Source organism: Panthera pardus, unplaced genomic scaffold (genome assembly GCF_024362965.1).
Source record: "Panthera pardus isolate Hobbes unplaced genomic scaffold, ASM2436296v1 HiC_scaffold_19, whole genome shotgun sequence".
Taxonomy (NCBI): Eukaryota; Metazoa; Chordata; class Mammalia; order Carnivora; family Felidae; genus Panthera; species Panthera pardus.
Genome location: NW_026526754.1, coordinates 13,831,973 through 13,853,527, shown reverse-complemented (window position 1 = coordinate 13,853,527; position 21,555 = coordinate 13,831,973). Strand labels below are relative to the sequence as shown.

The window sequence follows — 21,555 nt, the reverse complement described above, 5'->3', positions numbered from 1 at the left end:
GGGGGACGGGGCGTGGCAGGGCTCACTCGCGGGCTGCGTGGGGCTCACCGAGCCCGGGAACGCAGGTTTCGTGGGGGTGGGAACGCGCAGCCCTGGGGCCGGGCGGCTGCGTGCGGAGATGGCGGCGCGATGGAGCAGCGAGAACGTGGTGGTAGAGTTCCGCGACTCGCAGGTGAGCTGGGGGCCAAATGGAGCCTTCTGGGCATGCGCCCTCCGTGGTTCCCCTCCCCCACGTTGCCGAGTCCGTCTTGGGGGTGCCAAGGCTATCCTCTAGCCCCCTCTGGGGAATTAGGTTAGGGTTGACCCGGAGCTGTCAGACCCGAGCGGACGAGGGGAGCCTTGATGACCTTTGGGGGCGGTTGGGGCGATCGCGGATGGGGTATCGGGATTCCCCGCGGTGGTTCGGGTAGTAGGGTCGGCCTTGGGACACCGAAGCGCAAAGATTGAGCGCGAGTGACTGCTGAGGGAAGGCTTTCCCAGACCAGGGTGGTGAGGAGAGGATATGCTCCCCGAGGCCCCGGGACTCGAGGCTTAGTGACTTTGGGTGAGCCGCACAACTTCTCTGAGCCTCAGCTGCGTGGCCTTAACCTTGCCTCACAGGACTTTGGAGTGGATTCGATTAAAAGAAAAACAAGACTGCGTGTAAAGTGCCTGTTTCTGCAACTAAGCTTTTAAGTGGTTGCTGATGGTAGAATAGTGAAAGTATTATATACAGAGTAGGCGTGTGCGCTGCACGCATTGCTCGGGTTCGAATCCGGGCTGAGCCCTAGAATCCCGGCTTAGCCCTAGCCCTAGCCGGTCATTCCCCCTCAGTGCATGAGTTTTCTCACCTGTGAGAAGGTGCGAGTCGTTCCTACCTCCGTAGGGTTGGCGTGAGAATTTTATATTTAGAATATGTGGCACAGTGACGGGCACGTGGTAAGCCTCCAGGAACAGGAACGTTAGCACTTACTAAAGAGATTTTTACCGTTTTTCTATGTCGTGCCTTCCTAATGCCTGGCCTTGTGCTAAGCGACTTGTCTACATTTTCTTTTTCTAATTCATGAAAGAACCAAGATAAGTAGATGTTATCCGATATTATGCCCCTCCCCCCACCTCTTTTTTTCCCCAAAGGAGGAAGATGATCTCGGTTGGGTGATCTCAAGTGACTTGGCCAAGGCCTCCCATTATGTTGGCCAGATTGGCATTTGAATGCAGGCATCCGGCCCCAGGAATCTTGTTGGGTTCATTGCACTACTTTGCTTCGGTCTGTAGGAAGCTGTCATACAGTCATTCCACAATAAATATCCCATCTCCCCTACTCCATCACCCAGGACAGGGTCTTGGTGATTCTCCATTTATTCAACAAATATTTATTGACTACCTTCTGTGGGCCAGGCTTTCATTCACAGATTGATTCAACAGGAATTTATTGAGCCCTTGCCTGGGGCACAGTGCACACTGTATCAGTACTCAGGTGAATTATACTGAAGGGAACTCTGGATTACATCAAGGGGTGATGTGGTTTCTTCTTTCTAAAACTCCATCCCTTTTTCTTTTTCTTTTTTTTTTTTTTTCCATAAAGATTAATGAGTAGAGGAGCCACCCACCGCTTTGCTCTGTGGTCCCCTCTGATACATAGCCCCCAGGGAGAATTTGAGCCGCAGCATTCGGATTAAAGGTTTCTGAGACATTTTGCACTGTCAGCACGGTGTCTTGGGAGGCCTGCTGTCCCCAAGGGAGGCGCCAGACTCCTAGGGAAAAAGAAGTGTACTCCTGTTGTCCTCCTTGCTAATTGCTTTCACGGGGACTAACAACAGAGTCGTGTATGGTACCTCTGAGCCTGCTAATTTGGAAGCTACTAATCTGCAAATGCTTTAATTCTCACTGAAACCCAGGTAGTCCCACCCCTCCTTCTCTATGGAGATGTAATTGAAGAGGCCTGCTGAGAGGGTGCTGACACATATATTAGGATGTATGAAGTAATATCAAATAATTAAATCTGAACAGCAGTTGTCATAGGAAGAGAACAAAGTAAATTGGGCAATTTAACTGCCTTGCGGGAGCTTCTCTTTTTCTTTTTATATTTTTCTATTCATTTGGAAAGGTGCAACCTAGTTTGAATTAGCAGGGTTTTGTGGTTGTTTCTGGTGGTGACGGGGAGGGATCTGGACCCGCTTTATTAACTGTTTCATTCAGACAGAAAAAATCAAAACTCTTCATATTGTGTTTTTGAAAAGGAAAGCCAGAACAATAAACTTTTTAAAACACCCTGCCTCTTTTAAAAATAGTTTTTTAGGGGCACCTGGGTGGCTCAGTTGGTTGAGCATCTGACTGCGGCTCAGGTCATGATCTCATGGCTTGTGGGTTTGAACCCAGAGTTGTGGTCTGTGCTGACAGCTCAGAGCCTGGAGTCTGCTTCGGATTCTGTGTCTCCTCTTTCTCTGCCCCTCCTCTGTTTGCTCTCTCTGTCTCAAAAATAAACAAACATTAAAAAAAAATTGTTTTTAAATTGTTTTTTAAAAACTTAAAGCATTTTGGTTTTTCAGAGAAAACCCCCAGCCTGAAAGGTGAAACTTTTTTCTTTCTTTAAAAGAATTGTTTGGAATTAAGATTTTTTTTCTTATTTAATGTTTATTTATGTTTGAAAGAGAGAGAGAGAGAGAGTATGAGCGGGGTAGGGGTAGAGAGAGAGGGAGACACAGAATCTGAAGCAGGCTCCAGGCTCTGAATTGTCAGCACAGAGCCCCATGTGGGTTTCGAACTCAAGAACCATGAGATCAAGACCTAAGCTGAAGTCGGACCCTCAACCAGCTGAGCCACCCAGGTGCCCTGGAATTAAGTTCTTTATTGATGGTTTCTTTATTGATGGTAGTCTCTTTATGATATTCTTTTATTGAATTGTTAATTTTTATTTTTTACAGTTTTTATTTATTTATTTTGAGAGAGAGAGAACCCATGCACATGCGTAGTGCAGGTGGGGCGGGGGTGGGGGGGAAGAGAATCCCAAGCAGGCTCAGCACTGTCAGTGCCCAGTCCGATGTGGGGCTCGAACTCACAAACCATGAGCTGTGAGATCATGACCTGAGCTGAAATCGAGTGTCAGATGCTTAACGGCTGAGCCACCCAGGCGCTGCAGATGAAACTCTTTTTTCACATTTTCTACAAGAGTCATCCACTTTATAAAACAACGCCTTGAGATGTCCCTGTCACTGATCAGTAGTAAAGAACCTGTGGTGCTTGGCAACTGCTCTGAAGTGATCCCTGGAATCGATGAGTGTTAAGACTGTAAGAAAACTTAGAGATAACTTTGTAGAGCAACACCGTCCAGTAGAATTTTCTGTATTGATGGAAATGTGACCGTTGAGTACTTGAAATGGGGCTAGGGCAACCAAGAAATTGCATTTTTAATTTAATTAAAATTTAATTGACATTAAAATTTTTTTTTTTTTTAACGTTTATTCATCTTTGGGACAGAGAGAGACAGAGCATGAACGGGGGAGGGGCAGAGAGAGAGGGAGACACAGAATTGGAAGCAGGCTCCAGGCTCTGAGCCATCAGCCCAGAGCCCGACGCGGGGCTCGAACCCACGGACTGCGAGATCGTGACCTGAGCTGAAGTCGGACGCTTAACTGACTGAGCCACCCAGGTGCCCCAAATTAATTGACATTTAAATAGCCACTTGTAGCTAGTAGCTATGCTCTTGCATTGGAGATGAAATAGTTTCACTCTCAAAGACGTAAGATGGTGGAATGTGCAGTTCACAAGCTCTAAACCAATGGGAAGAGCAGAAACAGTTCAGAATAGGAGTTTGATGAAGACAGGAATCCAAACCCATGGCAACAGTTTGCCTAATGTCTCTGCTTTGGCAGCCATGAGGTGTCTAAAACTCAGTATTCCAAAGGAGTTGGACATACTCAGCACCACTTTCCCTGCATCCCGGCTTTTTGCTGCCTTCCACTTCATCTTCCGCAGAGCCCAGTGGTTTTTTTAAAGGCTTTTATTTTAGGGGTGCCTGGGTGGCTCAGTCGGTTGGGCGTCCGACTTCAGCTCAGGTCACGATCTCACGGTCCGTGGGTTCGAGCCCCGCGTCGGGCTCTGGGCTGATGGCTCAGAGCCTGGAGCCTGCTTCCAATTCTGTGTCTCCCTCTCTCTCTGCCCCTCCCCCGTTCATGCTCTGTCTCTCTCTGTCTCAAAAATAAATAAACATTAAAAAAAAAATTAAAAAAAAAAAAAAAAAAAAAGAGGTTAGAGTGGGAGAGAGCCAAAGCATAAGAGACTGTTAAAAACTGAGAACAAACTGAGGGTTGATGGGGGGTGGGAGGGAGGGCAGGGTGGGTGATGGGTATTGAGGAGGGCACCTTTTGGGATGAGCACTGGGTGTTGTATGGAAACCAATTTGACAGTAAATTTCATATATTAAAAAATAAAAAAAATTAAAAAAAAATTTTTTTTTAAATAAAAAAATAAAAAATAAATAAAGGCTTTTATTTTATTTTGTTTAAAAAATTTTTTTAAATGCTTTTTATTTTATTTTTGGAAGAGCGAGCGAGAGAGAATGACAGAGCGTGAGCAGGGGAGGGGCAGAGGGAGACGGAGACACCGAATCCAAAGTAGGCTCCAGGCTCCGAGCTGTGAGTACAGAGCCTGATGCCAGGCTCGAACTCACGAACCTCAAGATCATGACCTGAGCTGAAGTCAGACGCTTAACCAACTGAGCCACCCAGGTGCCCTTAAAGGCTTTTCTTTTTTTTTTTTTTTAAAGTTTATTTGTTTATTTTGAGAGAGAGAGAGTGTGTGCGCTCATGAACAGGAGAGGGGCAGAGAGAGAGGGAGACAGAGAATCCCAGGCAGGCTCCAAGTAATCAGCATGGGGCTCGTACTCACAAACCGTGAGATCATAACCTGAGCTGAAATCAAGTGTTAGATGCTTAACTTGCTGAGCCATCTAGGCTCCTCCCCCAGAGTGGTTTTTTTTTTAAAACCAAGTTTATTGAAGTACAGTTAATATACAATTCTCCCTTTTAAGTGTAAAATTTGTTGAGTTTGGCCACTGTACGTGGTCCTGTAGCCACCACCACAATTAAAATACAGAACCCCGCCACACAGTTCCCTGGTGCCCCTGTGTAGACAGTCATAGCACCGCCCTCTGGCAGCTGCTGAGGTGGTTTATGTAAGACAAGGATTGTACAGTGTGGAGCCCTTTAAACCTGGCCTGTCACCCTTGACCCAGTGCCTTTGACATTCATCTATGTTGGTTGTTAAGCATCCCAGTTAGTCTCCTTTTTTATTGCCCACCAGTAGTGTTCCAGTGTATGCAGAGGCCACAGTCTATCCATACACCCGTTGATGGATATTCAAGTTGTTACCACTTTTTGGCGATTATGGTTAAAGCTGTGATAAAATATCAAGGTGATTTTTTTAAAACCTTTTTTTGTTCATATCCCTCCTTTGATGAAAATGCTTCAGTGACTTCCTATTGCATGGAGTGTAGAATATAAATTCCTTATTTTAGACTGTTTTGTGGGCTGGTCTCTGCCTACTTCTCAGATCGCATCTTGTACCACTTTCGCCCTCAGTCACTGTTTATTTTCATCTTTCGCCGGCTGCTCCAGGGGGAGCACCGTGAGGGGTGCTTGGTATGCAGTAGCGCTCAATACATATTTGTTGAGTTAATAAGTGTAAAAAAAATCAATTATGTTGATGAACACTATTAACACGAATTAGGAAAAAGGTGTTTAGATTTTCATAGTTTTAAAAATAAATTTTAGAGTAATTTTAGACTTACAGAAAAATTGGGAAGATAGTACAGAGAGTTCCCATATACCCTGCACCCATTTCCCCCTATTAAAAACCATCTTATACTCTGGGGTGCCTGGGTGGTTCAGTTGGTTAAGCCTCTGACTCTTGGTTTCAGCTCAGGTCATGATCTCTCAATTTGTGAGTTTGAGCGCTATATTCTTCTTCTTCTTCTTTTTTTTTAATTTAACATTTGTGTTCACTCTTGTGCACATTTGTGCTCTCTCTAAAAATAGATAAAAACTTTAAAAATATTTACAAAAACATCCTATACTAGTATGGTATATTTTCTACAATTAACAAATCAATATTGATACTTAACTCGAATCCATACTTTACTCAGATTTCCTTAGTTTTCACCTAATGTCCTTTTTCTGTTCTGGAATTCCACTCAGGACGTCACATTACATTTACATGCATCTCCTCAGGCTCCTTGGCTGTCACAGTTTCTCAGATGATGTCTTTGATGACTTTGACAGTATTGAGGAATACCAGTCAGGTGTTTTGTAGAATATCCCTCAGTTCGGATTTGTTTGATGGTCTTTCTCGTGATTAGACTGGGCTTATGGGTTTCGGGGAGGACCCTAGAGATAAAGTATCATTCTCATCACATCGTATCAACGGTACTTACTGTGAAAGTGACATATCGCTGTTGATGTTGACCTGGCTGAAGTAGTGCTTGTCAGGTTTGTCTACTATAAACTTACTCTTTTTGCCTTCTGTTTATACTACACTATTTGGAAAATCGTCTGTATATGCAGCCTAAGTTTGTTTATTTATTTTTAAATTAAAAAAAATTTTTTTAATGTTTGTTTATTTTTGAGAGATAGAGACAGAGCGCAAGCAAGGGAGAGGCAGAGAGAGAGGGAGACACAGAATCGAAGCAGGCTCCAGGCTCTGAGCTGTCAGCACAGAGGCCGACACAGGGCCTGACCCCATGAACCGTGAGATCATGACCTGACCTGAAGTCGGGCGCTCAACCAACTGAGCCGTCCAGGCTCCCCCATGAGGCCTGAATTTAAACAGTGGAGGGTTGGGGCGCCTGGGCGGCTCAGTCGGTTAAGCGTCCGACTTCGCTCAGGTCACGATCTCGCGGTATGTGGGTTCGAGCCCCGTGTCGGGCTCCGTGCTGACTGCTCAGAGCCCGGAGCCTGTTTCAGATTCTGTGTCTCCCTCTCTCTCTGACCCTCCCCCGTTCACGCTCTGTCTCTCTCTGTCTCAAAAATAAATAAACGTTAAAAAAAAATTAAAAAAGAAATAAACAGTGGAGGGTTCTTTCTTTCTTTCTTTCTTTCTTTCTTTCTTGAATTAGTTGCTTGTATCAGTGTGATATATATTTTATACCTTGGATTATAATCCAATACTACTTTATTTTACTATATTTAATTTTGTTGCTCCAATTGTCCCAGTTTTCACCATTGGGAGCTCTTTCAGATGTTTCATGTATTCCTTTGGCATGACCCCCATCATTGTTTCCACTTGTTTGTAGGTTTTTAAAATACACAGTACTTCCTTATTTTCTGGTACTATAAGATGCTTAACTCTCATCATGTATATTTTCCTGCCCCAGTTCCAGAATTAGACATTTGTCCAAGGAGTCCTGGTTTCTTTTATTGGAGAATGACATCAGATACTAAAACCTGGTTACAGATGTGCTCGTTGCTCTTGGGGTGTCATCGCTTCCAGGCACTCATATGACAAAACAGGAAATATACTACTAATCCATGAATACGTGTGTATCTGTAAGTGTATGTATATGTAACCATCTGTATATCAAGCTGAACGGGAGATCATGTTTAACATCTACTCTAAGTCATTACCACAAGTGTCGTTGTGGCTCCACCCTTTGCTTGTCAGTAATCTCCCACGCCAGTCATGAGAAACGGGGCCCCAGCCATCCTCTGTCCATTTACTTATTGTTCATTCCAAAATACATGGATAGTCGTTTCAGAATTTTAATCTGTACCCTTGTAGGAGTGACGTTATCAGCTGGAGTGCGGTGCTTATGTACAGTTCTTTTCCCCTTTAGTCTTACAGACTCCACTAAGGTTTTCATCATTTTTAAGCAGCCTTTCACTTCTTCACACTGTGGTCAAGTTTGTTCCTTCCTTCATTCATTCTTTCTTTCTTCTCTCTCTCTCTCTCTTTTTGAAGATTCGATTTTATTGAAAAAAATTTTTTTTACTGTTTGCTTATTTTGAGAGAGAGAGAGAACGTGCATGGGCACAGGTCCACGCACTGGGCAGGGGCAGAGAGAGAGAGGGAGAGAGAGAATCCCAAGTCGACTCTGTGCTGCCAGCTCAGAGCCTGATGTGGGCTTTGATCCCACGAACGTGAGATCATGACTTGAGCCGAAGTCAGGAGTCCAACACTTAAATCGACTGAGCCACCCAGGAGCCCCTAGAAGTGTATTTTTAATGCAGTTGAATTTATAGGTTGTGCTTTTTCAGTCTATTTAAGAAAAATCTATATTCTAGGTTCATAGAGACATTGTCCAATAAATTTTTTCTTCTCTGTTTCTTTTTGAAATTAAAAATGAAGCATCTCAGCAGAAAGTGTATTCCCTGCTTCCCTAATGGTGGGTGACTTACTAGTCTCAACATTACAGCAACTCGTCCAGACAGATAAAAATTGAGGCTTTTTTTTTTTTTGCTCTAAATAAACAAATCAAAAATAAAACACAACTCGGCAAATTCTTTAACTAAAAGGCTATGAATAGTTAATATAGTCCAGACGTTTTCCTGGAGCAGTCCAGCTTTGGTCCCAGCTTTCCTAGTTTCCCGGAAAGTTCATTTTGAAAACTATGGGGATGGAAGGGCATAGTAGAGCTGTTTTTGGTGAAAGTGACTATTCTGTGAATTCCGCAAATTATTTGTTTTCTAGAACATTTGATGTAAAGATGCAGTAATGAATGGGGGAAGAGTATGTACAGCCAAGAGTTTAAGGGTTTGGAGCTGGAGCACAGTGTCAGAATCCAGGTTATGTCATCTATCTGCCATGTGATCTTGGGCACATTAGTGCCTTTTAAGCTTCAGTTTCTTTATACCTAGAACAAGAGTAATAGTATCTGCCTGTGTCCAGGATTCCCCGCACCACTCCTGGTTTCACTAGGAGGATTCACAGCTGTATTTGCAATTACGATTTATTACAGTGAAAGGACACAAAGCAAATTCAAAAGGAAAAGGCACATGGCGTGAAGTCTGGAAGAAACTGGGTGCAAGAGACCTTTCCCAATGGAGTCCCTCAGACGTGCTTAATTCCTCCAGTTTTGAATTATAGCATCGCATGTGAAATGTACCAGAGAAGCTCATCAGAGACTCAGTGCCCAAGGTTTTTATCTGGGGCGGGTCACCCAGGCTCCCTCTGGAGCGCATGAATCACAATCGCACACCCCCAGCGGGGCGGCAGGCGCTCAGCATAAACCACATTGTTTGTACACACAGCGTAGGCACAGTGAGCCACTCTTATCAGTTAGGGAATGGTGGGAACACTCCAAATCCAAGTTCCCAGACACCAGCCAAAAGCCAGCCTTGCAAGCAGGCCTTTCTGAGGTCAGCAGTCTCCTGCCTGCTGGGGTTACTCTTTTCTGCACACCACCTGACAGTTAATGTGAGGATTGAGTGAGATAATCAACATAGAGCGCTTAGCACAGTGATCGGCATATATTAATTGCTTGCTACGTGTTAATTATTATGATTATATTAGAAAGCTTGTGTATGGAAGCGAGAAACAGCCCGACAAGATAGCCTTATGGAGCCGAGAGGACCTGTGGAAGACAGCCCGTCTGCCTTCTTATTTTACAGACATGGAACCTGAGATTCAGAAAGGTTAGGTGATTTTCCTAGCGATACTCACTCTGTGCCATCTTAGCTTGTGGGAACGTGAGGATGTTCTCATTTTAGACGGAGACTTCCCAAGAAACACCCATTGTGCTGAGTGTGTGAACAGAACCTCGGATACAAACCTCTAGAAAGCATTAGACAAGGATGGTTCAAAAGCAGCCTTGGCAGCAGTGGCTGTCTCTGATTTAAAGAGATTGGATATTGTCATTGGAAATGCTCTGATCCTTTTTATGTCAGTGGGTTTCAGTCTGTGGTTTTATTCTATGAAATCTGATAGTACATACGTTACAGTCATTGCTCAGGCATGTGACAAACTGATTTTCGGGGAGCTGACCTAGCTCTGATTTGCACTGATTGGATGTTTCCACTTTGCGTCATTTGGAAGGATGAATAGGCAAAGTGTTTTCATATTTTTGAACAGCTCTTTCTAATTCAGCTGAGGTTGAAAGAGGAAGAGTTGATTTCTTTGCTAGTTTATTTGAAGAAATAAACAAACGTTGGCTTTTGTTCTGCAGATAGCAGTGGTCTCTGTAGGGAGGCTTTCTTTTGCATTGAATCAGGGTAGCAAGATAGCCCTATGAAGCTATATATTATCTTCCCAGAGAGATGAGCTTTCTAACAGAACCATTGTGTTTGCACCAAAATTTAACTGTAAATCCAAAATGGATTGGTAATGCAATCCATCTCCAAATTCAGTGTCCCCTGACCATTTGTAAAGTATCATACCGGTTGTTTTCTAAAAGATGAAAATGTTAACTCTGGAAACAACAGATGTTGGTGAGGATGAGGAGAAATGGGAACCCTCTTGCACTGTTGGTGGGAATGCACATTAGTGCAGCCGCTCTGGAAAACTGTGGAGGTTCCTCAAAAAATTAAAAATAGAATTACCTTACGACCCAGCAACAGCACTACTAGGAATTTATCCAAAGGGTACAGGAGTGCTGATTCATAGAGGCACATGTACCCCAATGTTTATAGCAGCACTTTCAACAATAGCCAAAGTATGGAAAGAGCCCACATGTCCATCAACTGATGAATGGATAAAGAAGATGTGGTTTATATATACAATGGAATGCTACCTGGCAATGAGAAAGCATGAAATCTTTTCATTTGCAGCAACGTGAATGGAACTGGAAGGTATTATGCTAAGTGAAATAAGTCGTTCAGAGAAAGACAGATATATGTTTTCACTCATATGTGGAATTTGAGAAACTTAACAGAAGACCATGGGGGAAGGGAAAGGGAAAAAAATAGTTTCAGAGAGGGAGGCAAACCATAAGAGACTCTTAAATACAGAGAACAAACTGAGGGTTGATGGAGGGGCAGGGGAGAGGGAAAAATGGATGATGGGCATTGAGGAAGGCACTTGTTGGGATGAACAGCGGGTGTTGTATCTAAGTGATGAATCATGTGAATCTAGTCCCGAAACCAAGAGCACACTGTATTTATCAATTTTTTTTGGTGGGGGGGGAGGGTAGCAGTTTTATTGAGATCTAATTCACCTCTTGTATAATTCACCTGTTTAAAATGTACACAATTTAGTGGGTTTTGGTACATTCACAGAGTGAAACCATCACCACAGTCATTTTTAGAACATTTTCATCACCCTAGGAAGAAACCTTGTACCCTTTAGACATCACCTCCCCTGCCCCCTATCCTCCAGCTCCCCCCTCCCCCCGCCCCCCCCAGCCCTAAGCAATCACTAATCTGCTTGCTTCTCTATAGATCTGCCTCTTTGGACGTTTCATAGAAATGGAATCCTAGACTATGTGGTCTTTGTGACTGACTTCTTTCACTTAGTTCTTTTAAAGGCTCATCCATATGTATGTATCGGAAGCTCAGTCCTTTTTAGGGTTGAATAATATTTCACTGTAGGGATATATCACGTTTTGTTTATCCATTCATCAATTGTTGGACATTTGGGTGGTTTCCGCTTTTTGCCTGTGAGGACTAATGATGTCATGAACGTTTGTGTACAAGTTTTTATACAGCATGAGCTTTTAAGACCTATATTGTCTATGATAGGTAGCATCTATTGAGTACACGCCATGTGCTGTGCGAGGCATTGTACTTGTGAATTGGTTTTTACCCTTAAGGAATTGCAGTCAGATCGAGGTCATGTAATAGTAAATAGGGGATTATTGTAAAGTACCACAAGTACTACGTAGAGATAAGCCTTGGGTCCTGTGGAAGCACAGGTAACTCCCTGGTGTGTGCAAGAGGGGATGGGTCAGAATAACTTCCTGGGATGAGCCTGAACTGAATCCTGAAGGACAAGAAGGCATTGGCCAGGTGAAGCCTGGAGAGAAGGGTCACCCAGGCGGAGGAAGCGGCTGATGCGAGGGTCCGGAGGTGAGAGGGTGGTGCTTGCTTGGATTCGGAGGGCCGGAGGGAATTCATGGTAACAAATTCATCATGGCGGGAATGTTGGGACGGGGTTGGAAGGTGAGAGGCCTAAGATGGACTGTAGAAGTGAGCCAGAGAGAGGTCTTAAGTGATCTTTAATGTCATGCTAAGGGTGTTGTCCTTCATCCTGCGAGCTGTGGGACCCAGCACCAGCCCTGAGGGTGGAGCTGGGCTGGTGGTAGATGGGTGTCTCTTTCCAGGTGAGGACCGACACAGGCCTGAGCTGAGGCACAGATGGGGAGAAATGGATTGATTAGGAACAGACTAGAAAGGGACGTCCAGAGTTAGGTCCCAGGAGAGAGTCATGTTATGGAAGCCACAGGTCTTAAGGAGAGAGTGATCATTAGTTCTGATACTGCCATGAAATCAACTAAAATAGCTAATAAAAAATATCTGCTAATTTCAACAACACCAGAGGTCTGTGACAGCCTTTGCTGGGTCGTTTTCTACTGTACACTTGAGAAGTGGTAAAAGACAGTTTTTAATCCAATTCTGACCCCAAAGCCCATGCACACCCTTTCTGCTGTGCCAGATGATTTCCATTTTACACATGCAGAAATGCCATGTAGAGTCTTTCTTCCTTTTGATAAACTGTGGTCAGTTTCCTTGGTTTGGTGAAATCAAGCGCTTATGAACACAGCTGGCTTTGTGCAGAAATGGCTTTTTAAACCAGAGCAGCATCCATTCGTGTACAGAGGCCTACACAGTCTCTTGGAGTTGATATCTTTTTAGTAGCCTTCAGTTAGCCAGCTTTTTCCAAATTATTCATTACATATTTTCCAGGCCAACAAGAATCAAGTGCCACTGTCAGCGCCATGGTTGTGTTATTTCAGAAAGGTCATACGACTCCTGAAGTGTGTCACAAAAGCTCCCATCCTGCAATTGGAAGAACAAGGGCTATTAGAAACTTTATTCTCTTATGTTTAAAGGTCTCTCTCTCTCTTTTTTTTTTAATGTTTATTTTTTAGAGAGAGGGAGAGTACGAGCGGGGGAGGGGCAGAGAGAGAGAGGAAGACACAGAATCTGAAGCAGGCTCCAGGTTCTGAGCTGTCGGCACAGAGCCCTACGCGGGCCTCGAACCCGTGAACCGTGAGATCATGATCTGAGACAAAGTTGGATGCTTAACTGACCCAGCCACCCAGGTGCTCCTAAAGATAACCTCTTTTGACAGGGAGCAGTTCTGAGCAGTAAGTTTGTTTTCCTGCAGTCAGGAGAGGACTTTACAGTACCTTAAAAACAAAGGCTGAGAGAAGATATGATTGGAATTTTACATTATAAAGTGTGAGTAAGGTGCACACATTTGGTTCGTCAAATGTTTCTATTCTTGTTGAAGGTTTCACAGAGCAGACAGCGAACTACTAAAGTTTATTATTCTAGAAGGCATTAAAGAAGTGAAGGAACTTTACAGATGTAGATAAATTCACGGATGATAAATTACCAAGGGAAGCTATAGAAAAAATTCTTTGAGATGTCAAGGAGCGCCTTGGCACATTTTGGAAAGGAAGGACCCGGATTTTGACCTGGTTCTGACCTATCTTCCAAACAGAAGATGTTCACAGAGCACCTGCATGTACCAAGCACCTCGCTGGGTGCTCTGGGAGAAAGAAGATGGACCCTGCCTTCTGGGGGCTCCCCAATTAGTGGGTGAAGATAAACGTGTGCAGCAGCCGCTACCACATGGCAAGTGACAGCAAGCCTGTGACGGGGGGCAGAGAAGGTGCTTTGGGAGAGGGTGGAATCCCTATGGCAGACTCTGGGTGAGGTTCTTAGGGGACGTATGTCTTGGGACTTAAAAGATGAGTAGAATTTCAACAGCAGAGCAGGCGAGAAGGACCTTCCGGATGGGAGGAGGAGCTTAAGCATCTCTTTAGAATTGGGAGCGTCGCTGACCTTGGAGAAAGGTAAGAGCTTTGAATGGGTGTGGCCTGGGCAAGTAGAGAAGGAAGGTCAGACTAAAAAGTTCTGGAAGCATCCAGTTTGGAAGATTTCCGCTTGATTGTCTTCAGTCTTCAGTAGAAAACCAAGGAAGGTTTTGGAGCAGAGGAGCGATGTAGTCTGAGCTCCGCTTTCAGAAGTTCCGTGTCGGGTGGAACAGAGGAGTGGGGAAGGCGCACTGTCTGAGGTTGTGTCCGCCAGGCCGCAGGCGTTGAGGACTGAGGCTAGGACGGAAGCGTGGAAACAGAAGAGGCTTGGGATGCCTTTGAGAAAAAGTTTTTTTTTTTTAAATTATAAAGTCATGTAAATATGTAAGTAGTACAAAAACGTAGGCTCATGTAGGGGAGTAAGACAAAAACCCTGTGGGAACAACTGCCATTGAAACATTTTGATATATGTTCTTCAGTGTTTTTTAAGGCATAAGTAGCTGATTTAAATTTCAGTTCATAGTAGGTATAAAATGCTACTTTACTCCTCTAAGTCTTTAATCTCCCCTTCCTGCAGGCTGCGGGGGAATTCTCCCGCAGGGAATTCTCTCCTAGCCATCACTGGGGCTCGCTTCCTCTCTTGCAGCAGGATCACGGGGTTGCTGTGGTTCTTAACCCCCTGATGCCCAGACTTAGCATCTCCCAGCCAGTCCCTGCCTGGTGCCCTGAGGTGAGGAGGCCTTCCGGGGACTCTTGTCCCCCACAGAGCACCAGCTTCTACCCTGGTTAGATTTTCTCTTTTTCTGCTTTCCCTCTTTGCATTCTCCTGACAGCCCAGCATGACCGTCCTTAATGTGCTGCTACGAACATGATGTTGGCCCCTTTTTTCTGAGGTAGGAGTAGGGAAACCTCAGTTAGTGTTTTTTTGTCTTCCTTTTAAATAATAACTTCCTCTGATGAGGTGATATGGTGAATTATGATACTCTGTTTGCAGCTTTTGGCTCCTGTATTTTTCCGTGTCATTTTTAAACACTTTCAGGATACTCCCTTATGTAAATATGCATAATTTACTTGTAGATAACATGAAGCAAGCAACTCTGTGCATAGAAGTTTTCCTGTGTTTTGGATGGATTCTGGAGGTGGAATTTTTGAGTCAAAGGGCATGACTTTATGATGATGATTATTAATTATTGTTACTGGGTCACAATCTTTGTTATCACTGTACCACAAACTAAGCAGCTTGAAACAGTACCTACTGATTAGCTCATAGTTCTGTCTGTCAGAATCCCAGGCGCCGCGTGGCTGGTTTCTCGGTTTGGTCCCCTAAGCTGAAATCCAGGAGGCAGCTGGCTGTGTTCTCATCTGGAGGCTCAGTGGCCTGGGGAAGAATCTGCTAAGAGACCCATTCAGGTTGTTGGCAGAATTCAGCCTCTTGGGGTTATAGGACTGAGGTCCCTGTTTTCTTTTCTTTTCCTTCTTTTTTAAAATTTTGAGTTTTGCCCTTCATGTTTTATGGAATAAAAAGTTTGGCCTTTTTCTTGCATGGAACTACAATTGGCACAGGTTGGGGGACTAGAGGAGGAAGGTGGGGGCTGAGGAGGAGGTGGGAGAGACCTCTTCCCCAGCTCCTGGGTAGTGACACCTCACTTCTTCTTGCATAATTTCTGGCGTCTTCCCACCTGGATGCTGGCTCTCTCAGGGTCTCGGAGAAGAGGAGAGGATCACATGCTCATTGTCATAATTGTCATTCTGGAAGGAGTGGAGGAAGTTTCTTCCTAGCTCACCATCATCTCAAGGGGTTCTCTTCTCTTTCATTTTTTTTTTAAAGTTTATTATTGATTTTGAGAGAGAGAGAGAGAGAGAGAGAGAGAGAGAATCCCAAGGAGGCTCAGCACTGCCAGCACAGAGCCCTACATGGGGCTTGATCCCACAAAGCATGAGATCATGGCCTGAACCGAAATCAAGAGTTGGATGCTTAACAGACTGAGCCACCCAGGTGCCCCTTCTTTCATTTTTAAGTAAGTTCTACACCCAACATGGGGGTTTAACTCATGACCCCAGGATCAAGAGTCACATGCTCTACCAACTGAGCCAGAGCTAGGCGCTCCTTTTAAAAAAATTTAAAAAAAAAATTTTTTTTAATGTTTATTTATTTTTGAGACAGAGCATGAGCAGGGGAGGGGCACACACAGAATCCGAAGCAGGTTCCAGGCTCTGAGCTGTCAGCACAGAGCCTGACGTGGGGCTCAAACTCGTCAACCCCGAGATCATGACCCGAGCCGAAGTCAGACGCTCAACCGATTGCGCCACCCAGGCGCCCCTTTTTAAACATTTTTTACTGAAGTCTCTGTTTTCTTGCTGGTTGTTATTTAGGGGACACTCAGCTCCTACAGGCCACTTTCACGGACTTGCCATGTGGTCCCACCTCCACAGCCAGCAGCAGTCTTCTTCACGTAAATGCCTCGTCCTTAGAATCTCTGAGTGCCTCTGTTTCTGACTTCTAGACCTAGATTTACAGGGCTGATGCGATTAGGTTTCTCTCTCTCCCCCCAACCCTCAAACAGAAACTCTGTACTCACTGAACAGTAACTCCCCATTCCTCACTCCCTGTCCCCTTCCACTTGTTTTCTACTTGTCCTTTTTATGAATTTACCTATCCTAGGTACCTCATAAGTAGAATCATGCAGTATTTGTTATTTTGTGCTTGGCTTCTTTCGCTTAGCATAGTATTTTCAAGGTTCATCCACACGATAGTACGTATGCCGTCGTATGTGTGTGCCATGTTTTGTTTATCCATTCGCCTGCTGATGGACATTTGGGTTGTTTGAGGTCTCTTAAGGTCGACTGATTTGGGACCTTAACCACATCTGCTAAATCCTTAACAGCAGCACCTAGATTCATATTTGAATAACGGGGAGAATGTGTACAGCAAGGGCCCAAAATGTTGGGGCCACCTTAAGATTCTGCCTACCACACACCTCCTGGAAAGATCGTACCACCCCTGGTTGGAGGTGCCATCTTGCCTGCTTTCATACTTTTAATCTATAAATTGTTCAGAAGAGTGTGGAAGTTGCATCTCATTTCACTGCCTGCCTTTCCAGCTGGACTTTTCTCTGCTCACGACTCTAGTGGGATGAAGGATGCATAACAACCACTTTTTAGCCTCCGATGAGAACGCCCTGGTTTCTTGTCCCCAACATTACCTATGACATATTTCTTGACGGTGTATAAGAGGGAGCACTAATGTCTTGAGAATGCAGGAGAATTTGGACTGGTCCAAACAAGAGAATTTAAGGCTGTAACTGCCATGATTTAAGTCAGCCTCATGCTTCGGCCTGAATGCGAATTCATTTGATTCACTGTGGTCCTGAAAAGATGGTGCTCCCTAGGAACTGGGAGACCTGGGAAATGGAAATCATTAGAATGTGCTAGAAATCTCAGATTAAATGGCAACTGAGCATCTCAATAACGTGACCATGGATTCAGCACGGGTGGTGTTTGAGTATTACCACTTGCCATTTAGCTTGGAGGAGCAGTCCATGCCCTTTGGAAAGGCATGGGGGTGACGGGTGGGGTGGGGTAGGTGTGTTTGTATGTATGTGTGTGTGATGTCCCAGGTTAGGTTTTGCTTGGAAGGGGCTCTGAGTAGCTCTGTTAGCTCCAAGCTAGTTAGATTCTCCGAATTCTAAGATGACGTCTCCACAACTTAGAACACACCAGCTTGCTTGTATGTAATCCCGGTGTCAGGGAACAGATAGCAACTGCCCTATTAAGGATGGTGAGTATGAGATCTGGTTGAGGATTAGAAGGGAGTGAAAGCAACCACTGTAGAGAACTAATAATACCTGACAGCGGGGGACTTACCTGGGCCATGGGAAGAGGAAGCCCCAGACGAGGCTACCCACCTGTCTTCTCCAACCCGAGCTGGCTTTGCTGGCAGAACTGACCCTGTGCTTTCTCTCCCAGGCAACCGCAATGTCCGTGGACTGTCTGGGGCAGCATGCTGTGCTCTCCGGGTAAGTGAGCTCTGCTGCAATTTCTGCGGACAAATCGCAAATTGAGAGGTTTCTGGGAAGTTGGAAAATACTCTTTATCCTTAAGGATTGTGGTCCTAGGGTTTAGTTCCGCTATCCTAGTGACCTCAGGGGTACTTAACAGGGATCACTTGCAGTTTATTTTTGTCTCTGCCCTAATATGTAAGCAATAAAATTCCTTTGAAATTTGCGTGACTGGTAGTTTGGTCTTGGAATTGCAATTTTCTGTTTATTGCACAGACTCTGCAGAAGGGTGCTGTCTGGTGTGGTCTCACGGGATCAAGGGGATCTGGGTTCTGGTTTGGCAATGCCATTCATGATGAACCCCTGGACATTTGTCCAGTTGGCCTCCCTGGACTTTGGTTTGCTCGTGAAGGACTTTGATTTCATTATGAAGAACTAGAACTAAATGATTTCTCTAGTGTTTTCCAGCCCAACATTTTTAACATTCTGGCAACTAAGGGCCATCCTAGCATTTGCTAATCACTTTGTCATTGTACCAGTATAATGCCATTTAATGGTCAGAGTCCCCTCCCCTTTCATACTCACTACCTCTCTAAGTCTGCAGTGTTTTCTTTAACTTGTTTATGAACTCACTTCTAAATAACGAACTAGTTTCTGTTTCATTATTTTATTTTGAAATCATATTTTAATTTACCTTAAAAAAAGCATAGCAGACATTTAAATAATTCAAAAGGCTCTACATTGGGAAGTAAGTTTCCCTCTTCTCTTTGACCCCCATCCCCAGAGACAGTTATCAAATCCATTTTTTTGTGTCACACTGGATGCATAGATAAGGAAAAATTGATATGTTTCTTTACTGCCCCCTCTGCACTCACTTAAAAAAAAAAAGCTTTATTGAGATATAATTCACAGACCATGCAATTTACCCATTTAAAGTGGCAAGCCAGTGGTTTTGGGGATATATTATTCATTTCCTATTCCGTTTTTAAACCTTTTTTTTTTTTTAAATCAAGGAAATACCTGAACATAGTTGACAAAGTCAAGTAGCATCACAAAGATTATATTGTCAGACAGCAGAATCCTAGCTCAGCTTTTCCCCAATCCTGATCCCACTCAGTAGAAGCAACTACTTGAGACTCTTGTAGCTGTTTCTGTGGGGTTGCCTCCATTTTTCCAAATAATACACAAATATTCTGTTATCTTGATTTGTCCAGATATTACCAATTGACTTTTTAAAGTAGATGAGGATTTAGCACTTTTACTTTGCCCTGTGAGTCCCTGACTTCCCTCTCCTTCCAGTATAGTTATATAACAATTGTTGTGTTGAATCAGTATTTGGGGTTCTTTTCTCAGAGTAATTTTGAGAGGTCCTATACCATTCTGATTCTGGACTTTGTATGTGGCCTATTTTTTCTCTTTGGAAGCTTTAAAATGCTGTCTTTGTCTCCGGCGTTCCTTTTATCTCCAGGTGTGTGAAATCTTCACCGTGACTGCTTTGGCGTGCATCTTTTTTTCATTCATTGTGCTGGGCACTTAGAGGGTCCCCTCTTTTTTTTTTTTTAAACATCATTACTTGTTTTATCTAAACAAATAGACATACACTTGACATCATGTAGTCATATTCACAACCCACAAAATACTCAAGTGCTGGGCACCTAGGTAGCTCAGTTGGTTAAGCATCCAGCTTCGGCTCAGATCATAATCTCACGGTTCATGGGTTTGAGCTCCGCATTGGGCTCTCTACTGTCAGCACAGAGCCTACTTCAGATCCTCTGCCCCCTTCTCTCTCTGCCCTTCCCTGCTTGTGTTTTCTCCCTCTCTCTCAAAAGTAAATAAACATTAAAAAAAATACTCAAGTGTTAAGGAATAACTGTGTCTCAAATGTTAGACTTCTCTGTATTCACTCATGTGGGCATTGCCATTTGTAGCATCCAAGGAGGGAATGGGATTATGTCACTGGAAACCAGGCAAGCATTCCTGTTTTGGTGTGTTCTTGGGTACATACATACCTGTTTTATTTTTCAACATAATCTTGAAGGTTCACCATTTTGTTTTCTTATACTGAACTTGAAAATATGTACAGTAAAGAATGTACTTGAGTTAACCGCTTGAGTAAATTTACAAATATATACACCCATGTGATCCCCATTCAGATTAAGACCCAGAGTAATTTTTAGCACTGTTGGAAGGCCCTTTCAGTCTGGAAGGTCTGTGTCTTCTAGTTTGGAGAAGTTTTCCTGCATTGTGTCTTTGGTAATTTCCCCCCTCTATTTCCTGCAGTCCTTCTTTCTGAAGCTGTTCGTCCGTGTTGGATATCCTATGTGGATTCTCTGTTGGTCCTTTTTGTTTTGCATTCTGACAGTTCCCTTCAGCTTTAACTTTCTACTCTTCTATCAGATTTCTTTATTTCAGCTGTGCTTTTCATTTCCAGGAGCTCTTTCCTCTTCTCTGTTCTTTACCTCGTCTTCTTTTACCTCTCTGAGAATATTAATTCTAGGTTTCTTCTTGCCTCGGCACTGCCCATTTCCTTTTTTTTCTTTTGATTGCATTGGTCCCTGTCTTTCAGGTTTCCTCTGGTGACTGATACTCACCTGGCTCTCTGTTACTGTCAAAGAGTGATCAGTTTACATGTGTGATGGTGGGCTTCTTTGGAAGGAGGTCGTCTGGGAACGAGACCCTTTTTTTGGAGGGTGCCCAGATGTCACTATCTCCTGGGTTCTGTGTTACTTATTTGCTTTTGTTCTTTTCTTGGGCTGGTCATGTTCCCCTGAGAAGAATCCTTTTGTCACTGTGTGAAGACTATACAGATCAGCTGTAGGGGAAGAGGCCTGAGGGTCTCACATTCCACTTCCTGCCCTGTTTTGAGCACAGCTCCTCATATTCCCACACTGCTCTGCCGTTTGTCCCAGGCCTGGGCTCCTCTGAAGTAGTTTGTCTGAAGCACATCACCCCCCCCCCCCCCACCCGGGTGAAGGAGAGGTGGCTCTGTGGGGTGTGTATAAACCGCTCTCCTTAGTCCTCTTTCAAACAGGTCCTGCTCTGTTCTGCTTTTGGTTCTCCAGGCCTCTCTTCCCTTGTGTGCAGGCTGAAGCCTCCAGCTCCCGAGCCGGCCTCGGTTCTGCAGCGTGAATCAGCTCGCCTCTCATCCACTTCCCCTCTGCAGGCACTTTGGTGTTTGCTTTCTTTAGATCGATCACCATTTGTCCATCCGCTTTTCATTTCCTCTCTCATTTTCTTTGTGGGTTTCTGTGTTGTACGTTTTTACTCTGACTTTCGTGGGTCTTCAGGGGAGAAAGAAGATATGTCAGGTATGTGTATCCTGAAGTGTTTACTTTTTTCTGCTGCTCTGCACTTGCTCTCTGGGGGGTCTCTGGGCCCCCCTGTTGATGGCGCCCCATGTGTATCGCTCTCAGCCTTTCCCCGTTCGTCATGCTTTCCCGTTTTTCATGCTGAGAGGAAGATGCCAGCCTGCCTGCTCCAGAATCAAGTGATTCCTTCAGAGTAGGTCAGAGATGCTAGATCTTTGTTCTGCACCGGCAGTTCTGAAAGTTCTGTGAATTTGTCTTACCTGTGCTTGCTTTCTTCTCCCCTAACCTTCTCTTCTGGGGTTTCTGCTAGAGTTTTACGGGCCGTGTTAACTTGCATTTCCCATCTCTTCTGAGCAGGGAC

General features: G+C 44.3%; 1 protein-coding gene across 5 annotated transcripts in view; it reads left to right on the top strand.

Moving 5' to 3' along the window:
* WDR59 (WD repeat domain 59) overlaps positions 1–21,555 on the top strand; it is an 85,782-nt gene continuing 64,227 nt past the window's right edge. For 3 of the 5 annotated variants that reach the window (XM_019413181.2, XM_019413180.2, XM_019413185.2), the window contains exons 1-2: positions 1–172; positions 17,855–17,904. In XM_019413181.2, the coding sequence (XP_019268726.1) occupies positions 119–172; positions 17,855–17,904 (104 nt within the window). In that variant the 5' untranslated portion in view covers positions 1–118. The remainder of the gene's footprint in view (positions 173–17,854; positions 17,905–21,555) is intronic. The other 2 variants (XM_019413184.2, XM_019413183.2) reach the window with 1 other exon arrangement.